Below are 16,427 nucleotides of genomic sequence, written 5' to 3'. Positions count from 1 at the left end.
TAGAAACTGTTGATTTAATACAAAATTGATCATTTCTATGTTTGGGAATAAATTTTTTTATGCGTAACTTGGTTTCCAAAAGGTTTTTTATTATCCCATTAATAAATATTTTTATTATGTTGGCATTGATTGTCAAAGTATTTAATACAAAAATATATATTTAAGTCAAAATACTTAAATGGTCATAGCATTTATTGTGTAAAATATACGTTCGTCTTTTTCACTAAAAAATAAAATAAAGAGGGACATCATTAGAAAAAAATTGTTGGACAATGCTAATTTGCCCATGAAATCTTGGACGTTAACATTTCCCATATATATTTATATATACACATACTACATGTCACCTCAAAGGGAGCCGATTGGGTATGCCACATGGAAAAGTCATTTGATCACAATTCAAAAACAAATCTACTTTTTGGAATTAAAAATCAATGTTTTAAAATAAAAAGTGTTAAGACTAAGTTTGAAAATCGAGTTTCTATCTATTCTCGAGTTGTCTCGATAAGTGTGACTGCATGGATTCATGATAATTTCTAATCCGATAAAACGAGGGGAATACGATGATTATCCTGATTGCAAGGAAGGTTGGATTTTATTACACTTATCAAAAAAAAAAAAAAGGAAAGTTGGATTTTATTTAATCAAGAATGAACTCATATAACCTCACTAGATTTCAATAATGCTCAACCAAGTGCACAAAGTTGGTAAAAACATCCCCTTTCCGCAGTTTTGTGATGTTTCATGGCGATACAAGCAGGACCTAAATGTTCAGTCAAGCTACCGTGCAAAACTTAGGAACTATTTAGAAAGAAACCCTTCCGCGAGGGTCCTTTTCAGTAATTCTCCCTTACAAACTCAGGGAAAGAAAAACAGGCAATTGGGTCCAATGTATACGACCTCAAGATTACAAACAATGCAACTCATAAATTAGACACAACCACATTTACTAAATTTCCTTCTTTCCCTCTCTCATTAAAGATTATATAGAAACATCCCTTCCTTCACAGTTCACACACAAGTATAAACCAGAACCATAATGAAATTAGACGATAAACAAAAAATTGTAAAAACAAAAAATAAACAGTTTCAACATCAATAATGATCAATGCAAGAGTATCAAGTCACTATGGTGTGTAGTAGTATCCACCTGGTCCTACTGGTGGCATCCCATACGGCATCATGGTTGGTGGACCGGCAACACTGATTTTGGCCAAACTGGCTTGGCCCTGCATCCCATTCGTCGCGTATTGCTGCCAAAGTAGTTGTTCCTGAACAAGAAATTGCTGCTTCTTCTCTATGTCAGCCATCTGCACATAAGAAGGCGGAGGAACGCTCAATGATGCCATGAATGGGTCCTGACCTACAGTCTGGACAGTCCCATCTGGAGCAGGCAAGGCCAGCACGGGTGTTGCACTCTTTCCTGGCAATGCAACACTACTTGCACTCCCTCCAGTCAATTGTGAAGTGCTTACATGTTGCCTCACTGCTCCCTGATCATACATGCCATTTAACAGTAATGGGTCGAACCCACCGGCCAATGTGGCCTTCTGCTTTGATAGGTTACTCATTGACTCCACAAGGGCTAATTCCCAATCCGCCTTCCCACTCTCAGCTGCTGGTGTCTGCCATGCTGAAGTCACTTCAGCTTCCCCATTCGATGGGAACGCCTCCCATGAACCATTTCCGTTGGTTGTTGCTGGTCCAGAGAACAAAGCAAGGGCTAATTTGTTGGACTGATCTTCAGCTGAAACAGCATCATCCCTTAAATTTACCAAGTCTTCCATCTCCTTCTGTGGCTGCGGCTTAGGTTCAGGTTCGGGTGGCGGTGGAGGAGTGTAATTCTCCGGCGGAGGGAGAGCCTTTATCTCGTTCATATCCTGAACTGGCTCCTCCTCCTCTTTAGGTACTGTAGTTGGGGTCTCTACCCTTCTCTCGGGGCTCTTTGACCTCTTCGCCCTATCTCTCACAAACTCCTGAAGAGTCTCCAAGAGCTTTTCAGTAATCTTCTGCACTTCTGGATATTCGGACGACCTTGCCAAACCTGTGTCCTTGCACCAACCATAGAACACAACAAGCTCATCAATCTGTTTCGCAGAACTAGCATAAGCTTCAAAAGCTTTAACACAGTCGGAGTACTCCATATCGAAGAATCGATCAAGCAAAACAGCTAAAACCTCGCAGATATCAGCGTAAATCTGAAAACTCTCCTTCACAACTGGGTACAATGCAACAAGTACCATCCTACTGTTCTTAGCCGTACCCGTGGGACGACAATCCAAGAACCGATCAAGAAGTTTCTGAAGCTGATTCATCTTGCCAAAGATACCCTCCGGTTTCATATCCCTAAGAGGGGTAGGTGCCCTAATTTCCTCCCGTCCTTGCACTTCATTCACATCCCCATAAGATCGTGATCGCTGAGGAGGCCTTGTTCCGTAATTAGGTTCGTCCCTAAACCCTCCTCCATGACCAGATTCATAAGGCCGTGATGGTGGTGACCTCCATGGATCCTCTCTCCGCCCAAACCGATCATCCCCACCACTGCCACTTCCACCACCACCCAGTTTCCTCTCAAACAGCATACACTCGAGCTTCTGATCAAGATAAAACGCATAAGTTCGAACAAAAGCCGAATGATCCCACGAATTTGAGTGAGCCTCATCACGAAAATCCGACATATTAAGAAGTCTAGTCCCTCTTCGAGTTGCATACAGTATCTCCTGTTGAAATATCGTATCTCCTTCTGCCAATAGGCGTTGCACAAGCATCAACGCCTTGAGTGCCACGATCCAGTCCCGAGTCTTCCCCAGACGCTTAGATATGTTTGCGACACAGGCGTTGACATAACCTCTCGAATAAGAAGTAAGGTTCAAGATCTCCCGAATATACTTCTCATCCGCTGGATCATCATCGTGGCTCGTCGCCTTGACGATTGCAACTTCCAAATCCGGTGCTGCATTGCCAGCTACTTTTGCTATTCCGATACTAGTCTGATCTTTGACCGCTCCAATTGCCTTTCTGATCGTGCTCGAAGACATCTCCACCACCACCACCTGGTTTGACTGATTCACTTCTTCTCAGTCTGAAGTTTTAAAATTTAGATCTACGAAGATCGTAAAGAGATCTCAATTCCAAATCAATCCACCAACACTACCATCACCTGGTTGGACAGATTCACTACTTATCAGCCTAAAATTTTAAAATTTAGATCTAACTAGATCTCATGTAGATCTAAATTATAATTTCTAAAGCAACCCACTGCAATTTATTAAACTCTCTAATAAATTTAAGAGACAATGGATCTAATTGAAGCTGAATTTGGTAAAGATCAAACAAAAATCCAAAACAGTGTGAAGATCTCAACTCTAAAATCTAAATCAATCCACCAACGTTTCTCAAATTCTCAAATTAATTAATTCACAATGGATCTAAAAGAAGCTTAATTAACAAAAATCTAAAACATCCTATAGAGAGATCTCAACTCTAAATCAGTCCACCGCAGTTTATTAAAATCTCCAACAAATTAAGTGAAAATAGATCTAATAAAAGCTGAATTGGGTAAGATCCAAAAAAATATATACCTTAGTTTGATTGTCTCGATCTACACAGAGACTAGTTCAGATCTAACAAGACAACGTTCGATCTAATTGACCTCCTTCAACGAAGACGACGAAGAAAACCGTAGGATCAAATCGAAGAAGAGATCGGATTGACTAAGGCGCGTATGACAATTGGTGCTCCAAGATTTCTTCCGCCTGTTCTAGGTCTCTAGATTTCTGCTTTTGAAATTTTGAAGAAATAGTCTTTGCTTGAATGCAAACGCGGAGCCTGCAAGGTTACAAAATTTGATTTAAATTGTGTCTTCGAGTCCGTCGTGTTCGATTTAATCTCAACCGTAGAATTGGTACCTCTAGATATATTATCGGATACGTCGGTGTTTGTGTCGGAATCTGAGAAGTGTGATTCTGTTGAATGAGAACTTTTAACAATCTTTAATGATGAGATGTACTTAAAAGGCGTTCTAGAAGTCGGTGTTTCGTCTCATCTCGCCTCCAGCGGATACCGAGTTGATTCGTCCGAGTCGTCTCATCTTGGAGGAAATTGACCTTTCTACTGCTCGATTTACATAAAATAAAGAGGATGATTTTATTTAGACACTAAACATTTAAATTATAAAAAAATAATTATTTTAATTAAAAAATACAAAATCCTGATTAACTCAGCCAAAATATTTAAAATATCATCGTAGTCATCTTGATTGTCAAATAAGAATGTGTGTGAGATTATTTGTATTGAATATCTTACTCGGTCTTAAACGATATGAGTCATCTCACTCTTGGATCAGATTTGAAGCCATGGTTGGTGTCCACCCATGGAGAACCACCACTAGCTCAATAGAAACAATTTCTAGCTTGTCGTGGGTTTGGGTAATGTAATTGGGTTCGTTTAGTTATTGTACTAGACTGGGTTGGCCTGATTTATGTTTAGGGTCAAAGTCAGGTTGGAATCTAGACTCGTAATCCAATTAATATACATTTTTAATATTAATGTATGTTAACATATTAGTGAACAAATCCTTGTATTAGAGGTGTTACTCTCGCTATCAAACCTCGCTCCGATGCAATTAGAGCGAATCTTCAATCCCCATTCTCAATATTTGGGGAACTTGTTTCCCAAATGTTGAAAATACACTCACATAAAAGAATCAATTTTCATATATGAAAGCGTCATTGATCCGCATGTGCGGATATGATTTTTCTTTTTTGGCAATTGCTACCTAATTTTATAATCTTGGAATAAAATATGATTATAAATAAATAAAGAACACTAAGCTACAAATAGATTATGGGTACGGGGATCAAGTTACGAGATTAGAAGGTATTAGGCACCAATCTTGTCCTATGAAAGCCGGTCTCTACTCCTTTCAAATATTTACAGTACAAAAAATGGCCTAAATTCATAATAAAAATAAAATAAAAAATTACCTTTTTTTTTACTCGAATAATTACAAAGATTAGTTCCCTCAAAAACTGGCAATGAGCGTTCCTAGTGTTAATCTTCTCATTTTATTTTCGTTTTTAGATTTGCTTTCGATATTCAAAATGAGACTTTCTTCTTATAGATTTGGATGCTTGTCTAGATTTTTTATGATGTTTTTGAGGGTTTCTAAGTCTTTTTAGGTTGAAAATTAAGACTTGAGGGTTAGGTATTGACTTGAGGTTTCAAATTTAGGGTTTTAAGAAGGTTTTAAAGACTTTTTGACCTTTATTTTCTAAGATTGCTCCAGACCTCTGAAATTATGTGGTAGAGTCTCCTTTTTAAATAATTTTATTGATAAGATTAGGATTTGATTAGATCTCTTTAAGATAATTTTTATTTTTAACTAATTTGTTAAGTGGTTTAGATACAATTTTAATTAGTTTTTATTTATATTTTAATTTTTTGACTTACGTAGAATAAATTTTTAAAATTTTTGGAGAAATCCCCAATGAAAAGTTATTTATTAAATTATTTTGAATTCTTTAAAACCCTCAATGAAAGGTTCTTTATTAAATATTAGGTGCCCCCACTTAAATAAATAGGTTACCACTTGAAACTTGACCCATAGGCTTAATTAACTGTATTTATTTGTTTGACAATTTTAAATTGATTTATTAAGATTTTACTTTACATTAATTAATATTTTAATTATTAATTTCAGATCTTCAAATTTTAGGGTTGAAAAATTATCGTTTTACCCTCAAAGAGGACTTTTGAGTTGGGATGTCATTTTTTGACATTTTGGGATATTTCGAAATCAATTTTTCGTAAGGAATTTAAAGAGAATATGGGTTTGTGTCACTTATGATTTTTTGACGTGAAATGATCGTAGACCCTATGAGGGATATTTTGATAATTTTATTAAATTTTGTGAAAATTAGTGAAATAGTTTATTTAATTTTAGTTTATTGTTTCTGTATTCAAAAATATTTTTCTAAACGTAATGTAGCCTCTAGGGGTGTTCTAGTGTCATAGGTATTTTGATAATTTGATCATTTTTTAGTGATTTTTCTCATAAAGCTTGTTTTAGTCTCAAAATGATGATTTTTATGTTTTTGGTCATATTTTCATAGCATAATGTGGTTTCTAAAATTTATTTGCATGAAATATCTCATATGAGCTTGGGAAACACATTTAGTAACAAATAAAAAACTTTAGAATATTCATCCATCATCAGGAACTGTCATAATCGAGTTAACGAATTGATTAATCAAGCGAGTGAAAAAAATGGGGTGTCTACAATACATCATTTTAATTAGTATTTTTTTTAATTATTAAATAATTATTAGTTCTGTATCTCCTAAAAACAAATATTATAATTAATATTGCTAAGTATTATGATTGGAGACAACAATAGTATAATTGTTGTGAGGTGTCTAGTATTCTTATTAGGCTTGGACTTCAAAAGGCAAGGTAATATCAAAAAGGACATTTCTCAATGCGGAGTTCAGGTTACTCAACTAGACTCATGCAAGGGTTCAAGGGCAACACCCTTGAGACAAATTTTTTTCGGTATATATTATATTTTCAAATATGGTTTCTTTATATTTCTTCTCTGTGAGGTTCCTTGCGGTTGTGGGCTAAGAGTTTGTAATATTTATCTTGGATAGTGGAATTTTCTCATTTTCCTTTGTGGATGTAAGAAATTTTTCGAACCATGTAAATCTTGTGTGTTTATTTGTTCTTTTATATTTATTCTTGTTACACTTCCGCACAACAAGTGACATCAAAGGTAGGGAATATTCTTGAATCACGAAGATGACGCACAAAGTTGGAGGTCGAGAAGTTCAACTGACAAAAAGATTTTTTTTTTCTCTAGTAGATGAGGATGAAGGATATCCTTATTCAATAAGGATTTTACAAGGCACTGGCAGATAAAGATATAAAACCTACAAAAATTGATGATGATAATGATTGGGAAGAGATGGACAAGAAGGTAGTCAGTGCAATTTATCTCAATCTATCGAATGAAATCATCCACAATGTGATCAACGTAGAAAAAGTCGAGGCTATATGGAAGAAACTGGTGAGTGTACATGGGAAAATATCTAATGAGCAAGTTGTATGTGAAGAAACAAGTTTATAGTTTACAGATGCAAGAGGGTATAGATCTATTAGAACATCTTAACAAGTTCAATAGTTTAAACATGCAATTGACGAATTTTAGTGTTAAAATTGAAGAAGAGGATAAAGTGATAGTTATTTTGGCATTGCTCCTCAATTCCTTTAACCATTTAGTGACAACCTTGTTGTATGGGAAAGAAACTTTCAACCTAGAGGAGGTAACTAGAGTTCTTTTATCTCATCAAAATAGGAGGAAGTTTGTTGGTAATGATACCTAAGTAAAATGACTAGTGGTAAAATCTGAATCACAACGTGATAAAAATAAGGAAAGGGGTAAGAGTTTTGGTAGAAAAAAGTCTCGGTCTAAGTCACGACCAGCTGTGAAAGATGTGGAATATCACTACTATCACAAGATGGGGTATTACAGGAGAAACTGTAAAGCTCTAAAACAGGATCTATAAGATAAGAAGAACAAAAAACCTTCAGATTCATCTAGTATCAATGAAGATAAATCAAAAGACATTGATGTTGATGGAGATCCTTTATCAGTATTTTCAGGTATCAATTTTCTAATAGATTCCTAGGTCTTGAATTTTGGTTATTCATACCACATGTACCCAAATAAGATCTGGTTTGATTCATTTAAACATTACAATGGTGATATTCTTCTAATAAGGAACAATATTGCTTGTAAAGCCATTGGAATATGCATGATTAAAATCTAGATGTTTGATAGTATTGTGCGGTCCCTTGTTGATGTCAGATATGTCCCAGAATTGAAGAAAAATCTAATTTCCTTATGTACATTAGATTCACTGGGTTGCAGTTATTTTGGAAAAAGGTGGAGTAATAAAAATAACAAAGGGTACTTTGGTGATCATGAAAAGGCAGAAGGTTTAGAACTTATACAAGCTAGTTGGGAACTTGTACAGGCTAATTGGGAACATCGTTGTAGGTAGAGTTACAGTCTCCACACCAACATAAGCCTCCACAAACGACACAACATTGTGGCATATGCACATCGGGCATATGAAAGAACATAACATAATTGAACTCTATAAAAAAAAACTTGTTGAAAAGAGTAAAATCATGCAAGTTAAATTTCTGCAAATATTATGTGTATGAAAAGCAGTACTGAATCAATTTCAAGGCAGCGTCTCATACCAACAAAGGTGTTCTTTACTACGCGCATTCAGATGTTTGGGGGCTAATGATAATATTTCACATAGTGGCACACAATATTTTATCAATTTTATTGACAACTACTCTAGAAAGGTATGCATTTATTTTATGAAGCACAAGTCAGATGTTTTCAACAGGTTCAAATAGTGGAAAGTAAATGTTGAAAATCATACAAGGAGAAAAATAAAATATCTCATATTAAACAATGAATTTGAGTATAAGGATTCAAAATTCATTGAGTTATGTAATTCAGAAGAGATCACTCATCATTTCATAGTCAAGAAAATCCTACAATAGAACGAGGTTGTAGAGAAGATGAACATAACATTGTAAGAAAATGCTAGATGCATGAAACTGAATGCAGGTTTGTCAAAAACTTTATGGGTAAGACAATGAACACGGCATGCTACGTCACCAATTAGTCTCCATCCACAACCATTGACATCAAAATTCCGGAGGAGCTTTGGCTAACTAAACTAGTAAATTGGATCCAAGATCAAGAAAATACATATTTCTTGATTTTGAAAAAGAGATTAAAAGTTATAGGATTTGGGATCCAATTTCAAAAAAAAGATTGTGAATAGAGATGCGGTATTTGATGAAACATACATGTTAAAGAAGAATGAATTTCATGTTGATAGCTTAAAACAAATAGTTGAGGTGGAGTTTGATGAAGATAGATCATCTTTGGGCGAGATAGTAAACATGGCATATTACATCACCAATCGATCTCCATTTGCAACCATTGACTTCAAAATTCCAAAGGGGCTTTGGTTAGGTAAACTAGTAAAATTTTTAATTGTTAAAACTTTTTTTCATTCTACTTATGTGCATGTGCCGAGTGGAAAACGATCAAAATTGGATCCAAGATCAAGAAAATGCATATTTCTTGATTTTAAAAATGGAGTTAAAGGTTACAAGTTTTGGGATCCAATTTCGAAAAAGAAGATGTTGAGTGGAGATGTAGTATTTGATGAAACATACATGTTAAAGAAGAATGAATTTCAAGTTGACAATTTGAAATAAATAGTTGAGGTGGAGTTTGATGAAGACAAATCATCCATGGAAAGAACTAAAAATCTTGAGATTGATCCACAACAACTATAAGAGTGGTCTTATTCATTGGTTAGAGACAAATAGTTGAGATGGAGTTTGATGAAAATAGATCATCTATGGAAAGAGCTAAAACTCAAGAGCTTGAGATTGATCCACAATAGCTATAAGAAGAGTTTTATTCATTGGTTAGAGAAAAAAAAGACATGTTCAAAAGGAATTGCAAAGGTATAGTTTTGAAAACATGGTTACTTTTTTCCTTAATAGCTAATGGAGATCTATTTTCTTACAAAGATGCAGTTAGCAGTAAAAACGATGAAAATAATTAGTTACAATGTCAAAAGAGATGGAATCTCTACGAAAGAATGAAACTTGGGATTTTGTGAAATTGCCCAAAGGAGATAAAGTTGTAAACTGTAAGTGAGTATACCACAAGAAAGAAGTATTCTCAGAAAAAGAAGTTAAAAAATACAAGGCACAATTACTAACTACAGATTACTCATAGAGAAAAGGAATTGACTATAATGATAGTTTGTCGTCAGTCATGAAATATACATCCATTTGAGCAATCTTCGCTATGGTGGTAATGCATGATATGGAGTTGGAATAGCTTGATGTGAAGATAGCTTTCCTCCATGGAAATCTAGATGAATGTATCTACATACGGCAACCTAAAGGTTTCAAGGAACCATGCAAGGAGGACTGCGTACAGACTAAGAAGTCATTGTATAGCCTAAAATAGTCTCTTCGACAATAGTACAAAAGTTTTGATTCATTCATAGTAACATATGGGTATACGTGTTGTAAGTATGATTGTTGTGTTTATTACAAAATAATTTTTGATAGTTCCCTTAAAATGCTTAATTTATATGTCGATGATATATTAGTTGTTACAAATAGTAAACGTGAGATCAATAGGTTGAAGTCTCTATTGAGTGGTGAATTTGATATGAATGATCTAGGGGCAACAAGAAAATTCTTGGCATAAAAATATGTCATGATCATGGGACTGGAAAATTATGGCAGTCTCAGAAAAAGTATCTTGAAAATGTGTTAGAGAGGCTTAGTATGCTTGATGCAAAACCTGTGAGAAAACCATTGACAACACACTTCAAGTTGACATCACAATTGTGTCCAACCACATATGATGAGGTGCAACATATGTCTCAAGTGTCGTATGCTAATGAAGTTGGGTACCTTATGTATTTGATGGTGTGTACTAAGCTTGTATATAGTTAGTGTAATCAGCAAGTGTATGGCTAATCCAAGAAAAGAACATTAGAATGTAGTGAAGTAGATTCTAAGATACTTAGTAGGCACACAGGATTTGGGGATCATGTTTGATCATAATGGGGTAGCAATTAAAATTGTGAGTTATGTGGATGTTGATTATGTAGAGGATCTTGACCCTAGGAGGTCAATGACTAGCTATGTGTTCACATTTGTAGGAGGACCAATTTATTGAAAATCAATTTTGTAGCATACTGTTGCTTTATCCACAACTGAGGTTGAGTATATGACAGTGACAAAAGCAGGAAATAAATTTATATGGTTAAAAGGGCCAGTTGAAGAGCTTGGCTTCAAGTAAGAAAATACTTTGTTACATTATGATAGTCAAAGTACAATTAACTAGGCTAAGAATCATGTTTATCATGTTAGAACAAAACACTTTGATGTTCGATTTCATAAGATTAGAGAATGAATATCTTTTGGAGAGATAAAATTCTCAAAAATTCACACCAAGGAGAATGCAACTGACATGTTGACAAAGCTGGTTCCTACAAAAAATTTCAAACATTACTTGTACTTAATCCACTTCACTTCTCATTGATTTTTATGGTGGTGCACCCCTACTTATAAAAGGGAGTGCAAAGAGGTATCCATTGGAAATACCTTACGGTGGCATCTGTAAGTTTTTATCATGGTAGTTTGAGGAAATACAAGCCAATGTGGATAGGGTTTATGAGATGTCTAGTATTCTTATTACGTGTGGATTTCAAGAGGCAAGGCATTATCAAAAGGGACTTTTCTCGATGTAAAGTTCAGGTTATTCGATTTGGCTCATGTGTGGGTTCGGGGGCAACGCCCTCAAGGCGAATTTTTTGTGTGGGTATATATTATATTTTTAAGTAGGGTTGTTTTGTTTTATGAGGTTCCTTGTGGCTGTGGACAGAGAGTTTATAATCTTTATCGTCAAGAATGGATTTTTTCTCCCTCTTCCATGGATGTAGGCAATTTATCGAACCATGTAAATCTTGTGTGTCCATTTGTCGTTTATCTTTACTCTTGTTACGCTTCTGCACAACAATAATGATTAGAAAATTTAAAATATTATTGTAATTATAGAATTAACTTGAAGCTTTTAACGTAGGAAAATCTTCAATCATTAAAACATATATTGATTATTTAATTGTTAATAACAATACGGATCAATAATTGTTTTGTTATAACTAATTGGAGGTGGTGAGTAGCGTAGTAACAACAATGATATAGTTAAGCTATATAAATAGTAAACTAAAAAATGCAATCAAGCAATGGATGTAAAGCGAGAGAAAATCTAACAACTATGGATCATGGTAAAGCCATTATTTTATTTTCTCTACAAATTTATGTTGTTACTGAATACTGATTTCTTACGGTAGAGAGAGAAGAAGTTAGAACAATTCTTGATTTTCAAATTGAATATAATAGGAAAATATTACCTAAAAAAGAAATGGTTGAGGCGTGCACAAAACACTGTCCTAAAACGAAATTTGCCCATGTTCCAGTACCACAGTCTGTAGGTGTTTGTTCTGCAGGATCCAACAACCCACGTATCCAAAAGGGTACTCTAAATTGGAGCGTAACTTCGAACTTGATGTTGTTGTATGCTCTCACAACGAAGAATAAAGATGTATTGGTAGTTGAAATATATAAAAATAGCAGAGAAATCAAGTGTGTTTAAATCGACTAAACAATGGATATAAATTAAAGAGAAAGTGACTATTTAGAATAGTCACAAACCTATTCTGAACAGAAACATTGTGTTGGTTTAGAATATTCACACTGGTTCAAAACAAAATAAAAAATGTTGGGCTTTGATAATTAAAACAAAAACGGGCTTGTAAATTCAAGATTTTGCACCCCCCCATGGGCGCACGTTGTACGTGCACACACGCATTAAGATTTTCGGACCTGTGGATTCAAATTCCAATTGGAACCTTGGGTTTTCCTCTTGGGCCCCCTTATATGCGCGTGAGCCCGCCCACTACTTCTATCAACTTTAAAGTTATTAGAAGCAAAATTATTTAAGAATTGCAAATCAATTATTCTCCTAATCAATGTAGGGTTAAAATTACTCAAGGCAAAAACAAAACAATCAACTAAACTTAAAGTAATAAAGTTAAAAAGCATAAAGCATAAAACATAAAGTAGGTGTTCTACCTTTCCAAAGTTTATAAAGTGATTTTTCAGAATTCTTTAATGGAATTTTATTTAAAATATAACAAAATTTTAAAAGGGCTTCTGCCCATAAATTTAAAGGTACACCTGAACTAACAAGTAAGGAATTTACCATGTCTTTTAAAGTTCTATTTTTTCTCTCTGCTACAACATTCTGTTGGGGAGAATAAGGAGCAGTAGTTTGGTGTATTATTCCATTTTTTTGATAAAATATAGTTAGAGGATTAGATTCATGTTCTCTCCTTGGTCAGATCTTAAAATTTTTATTTTTGTTTTCAAGTTGATTTTCAACTTCAGATTTATAAATTTTAAACATTTATAATGCTTCATCTTTACTACTTAAAAGATGTATCATACAAAAGCTAGTGCAATCATCAATAAAAGTTATGAAATATTTTTTACCGCCTCTAGATTGAACGTATTTGAAATCTTACAAATTAAAATGTAGTAATTCTAAAGGTTTTGTACATTTTTTAATATTTTTAAAAGGATTTTTAGCAAATTTTGATTCAACACAAATTTCACATTTTTTTAGATGTATCAATATGCATTTTAGGAATTATACCATTATTCATCAATTTGATAACTAGTTTATTATTAACATGGCCTAATTTAGCATGCCAAATATTAGAATACTCAGAAACATAAGGAAAAGAATTAATATTATTAATAAAATCAGAAATTACATTGAGTTTAAATAATCCATCACATAGATAGCCCTTGCCCATAAACATTCCATTATTTGTAATTATACATTTATCAGACTCAAACACCATTTTGAAGTCTCTCTTAATTAAAAGAAAACCTGAAACTAGATTTCTTCGAATATCTAAAACATGAAGCACGTCATTCAGAGTCAGAACTTTTCCATATGTGAAATTCACATTCACTTTTTCTTTTTCGATCACAACGAATGTGGAAGAATTTTTCACGAATAACTTTTCATCTCCAACGTTGTTGTAAGAGGAAAATATGCCTCTCTCAGAGCATATGTGTTTGGTGGCTCCCGTATCCAGCCACCAATCATTGGTATTTCCTACTAGATTCACTTCTAAAACAACCGTTGATAGGTTCTGAGTTTCAGTCACATTGACTTGTTCATGTTTCTGATGGTGTTGCTGATTTTTTTTTTTTTTGCGACAGTTCTTAGTCTGGTGCCCAGGTTTATTGTAAAAATATCAATTTTCCTTGATCTTCTAGATATTGGCTTTTGAACCATGCAAGTTTTTCTTTACATATTTTTTCTGAAATCCGAGTTTGAACTTTCTAATGAATTTGGAAGGTTCTTCTTCCACTAAATTCGCTTTAGAAATCATGGAATTTGTTTCACTCTTTTTCTCTTCTTTCGGTTATCATCTTCAATTCTAAGTCTTATCACTAGATCCTTGAGTCCTATTTTCTTTTTTTTATATTTCAAATTATTTTTTAAGTCTTTCCAAGATGGTGATAATTTTTTAATTATCGATCCAACTTGGAATCCTTCACTTATACTCATGCCTTCAGCATAAATCTCATGAATAAGGATTTGGAGCTCTTCGGATTGTGATACAACTGACTTAGAGTCTACCATCTTAAAATCTAGAAAACGTCCAATAACAAATTTCTTTGTGTCGGCATCTTCTAAAGTATATTTCTTTTCAAGAATTTCTCATAATATCTTGACAGGAAAAATAGAGGAATACACCTTATAAAGAACAGTACTTAATCCATTTAGGATATAATTCCGGCACATGAAATTAGAATGTTCCCATTTTCGATATTCGATTCTTTTAATTTGGTCATCCTCATCATCTAAAGAAACTGGTTCTTGAATGATGATATGAGCCAAATGTAATGTTGTTAAATAAAACAACATTTTCTGTTGTCAAAATTTAAAATTATTTCCATCGAATTTTTCGGGTTTTTTTTACTATGCACGGAATTGGAGACTGTCTTCATAGAAATCAGTAATAAAAAATTTCGTTTTAGATTGTTGTTACTGAATACTGATTTCTTACAACAGAGAGAGAAAAAGTTAAAACAATTCTTGATTTTCAAATTGAATATAATAGAAAAATATTACCTAAAAAAGAAATGATTGAAACGTGCACAAAACACTGTCCTAAAACGAAATTCGCCCTTACTACGGTACCACATTCTTTAGGCATTCGTTTTGCAGGATTCAACAACCCACGTATCCAAAAGGGTACTCTAAATTGGAATGTAACCTCAAACTTGATGATGTTGTGTACTCTCACAACGAAGAATAAAGATGTACTGGTAGTTGAAATATATAAAAATAGCAGAGAAATCAAATGTGTTTAAATCGACTAAACAATGGATATAAATTAAAGAGAAAGTGACTGTTTAGAACAGTTACAAACCTATTCCGAACAGACACATTGTGTTGGTTTAGAATATACACACTGGTTCAAAACAGAATAAAAAACGTTGGGCCTTGATAATTAAAGCAAAAACGGGCTTGTAAATTCGAGATTTTGCACCCCCTCCATGCTTGCACGTTGTACGTGCGTACATACATTAAGGTTTTCGGACCAATGGATTCAAATTCCAATTGGAACCTTGGGTTTTACTCTTGGGCCCCTGTGTGCGTGCGTGAGCCCGCCCACTACTTCTATCTACTTTAAAACTATTAGAAGCACAACTATTTGAGAATTGTAAATTAATTCTTCTCCTAGTCGATGTAGGACTAAAATTACTAAAGGCAAAAACAAAACTATCAACGAAACTTAAAGTAATAAAGTAAAAAAGCATAAAGCATAAAACAAACATGGGATTGAAATACCCTATGATTAATAGATTGATTTACCATATGATTAAAACTAATTAAATATTAAAGGATTTCCAATTCAACCCCCTAAATTTTAATAATTTATTAAATAAATTATGTTTATTTTATTAAAAGTTATTAATTCTAAATTGTAAAAAAGTTTTTTTTTTTTTTTTTTTTTTTAAGAGAGTAAGTACCGATGGATTTAGTATAACAAATGAGCATACAACAGTAGGATTGATATTGGAGAATATTATACATACTCAATATATAATGATTTGAAGTAGAATTTAAAAACTGGACCTGGTTAGAGCAGGTTTGATTTATTAGGAACCACTAAATCACATAGAATCGATGGTTTAATTCATACTGAAGGTTCCACCATGTGAACCGCCCATTCAATCAAATTGTCGGTTCTTTTGGAACCCAATTTTCTGATTTTATTCATACCGAAGGGTTCAACCGTGTGAACCGCCCATTCAATCAAATTGTCGGTTCTTTTGGAACCCAATTCTCTCTTCTCAATCTTTAATATATAATATATTATATAAATAATATTAATTAATTTTTTATATAATGAGTATTTAAAATCCACTTTTCCCCTTATGCAAATATAGATCTTAAGAAAAAGAATTTAAACCTTCCCCGATGTGGACTTCCAACGTGGATATGCCTCCATGTTTTGTTGAATATTCCAAAGTTTGGAAATTGATTACATGCCTCCATAGATCTCAAACTTCTTAATTGATTAATGAAAATTTTAACCTAAATGCATTTGTTTTCAACGTCTAACTAAAAACCATTGATTTTTGTAGTTATTTACGACTTCTTTCAGTAAAAATTTTTACTCGTAATTTGAACCTTAAGATCACAAGTC

General features: G+C 33.7%; 1 protein-coding gene across 2 annotated transcripts; it reads right to left on the bottom strand.

Moving 5' to 3' along the window:
* Positions 1–945: 945 nt before the first annotated feature.
* On the bottom strand, positions 946–3,958 carry LOC147389088 (putative clathrin assembly protein At4g32285). Of its 2 annotated transcripts, XM_086418263.1 has the most exons (3): positions 3,909–3,958; positions 3,582–3,828; positions 946–3,160 (listed from the first exon to the last, which is right to left on the bottom strand). In XM_086418263.1, exon 3 carries the CDS (start codon positions 3,036–3,038, stop codon positions 1,128–1,130), a length of 1,911 nt encoding a protein of 636 aa, XP_086274389.1. In that variant the 5' UTR covers positions 3,039–3,160; positions 3,582–3,828; positions 3,909–3,958; the 3' UTR covers positions 946–1,127. The 2 variants fall into 2 exon arrangements, with proteins under 2 accessions (XP_086274389.1, XP_086274390.1); XM_086418264.1 differs by having other exon boundaries at positions 946–3,062; positions 3,582–3,947.
* Between the last annotated feature and the right edge of the window lie 12,469 nt (positions 3,959–16,427).

This window comes from Akebia trifoliata, chromosome 12 (genome assembly GCF_017979445.1).
Source record: "Akebia trifoliata isolate Shusen 1 chromosome 12, ASM1797944v1, whole genome shotgun sequence".
Taxonomy (NCBI): Eukaryota; Viridiplantae; Streptophyta; class Magnoliopsida; order Ranunculales; family Lardizabalaceae; genus Akebia; species Akebia trifoliata.
This window is presented reverse-complemented; position numbering and strand designations above follow the sequence as displayed.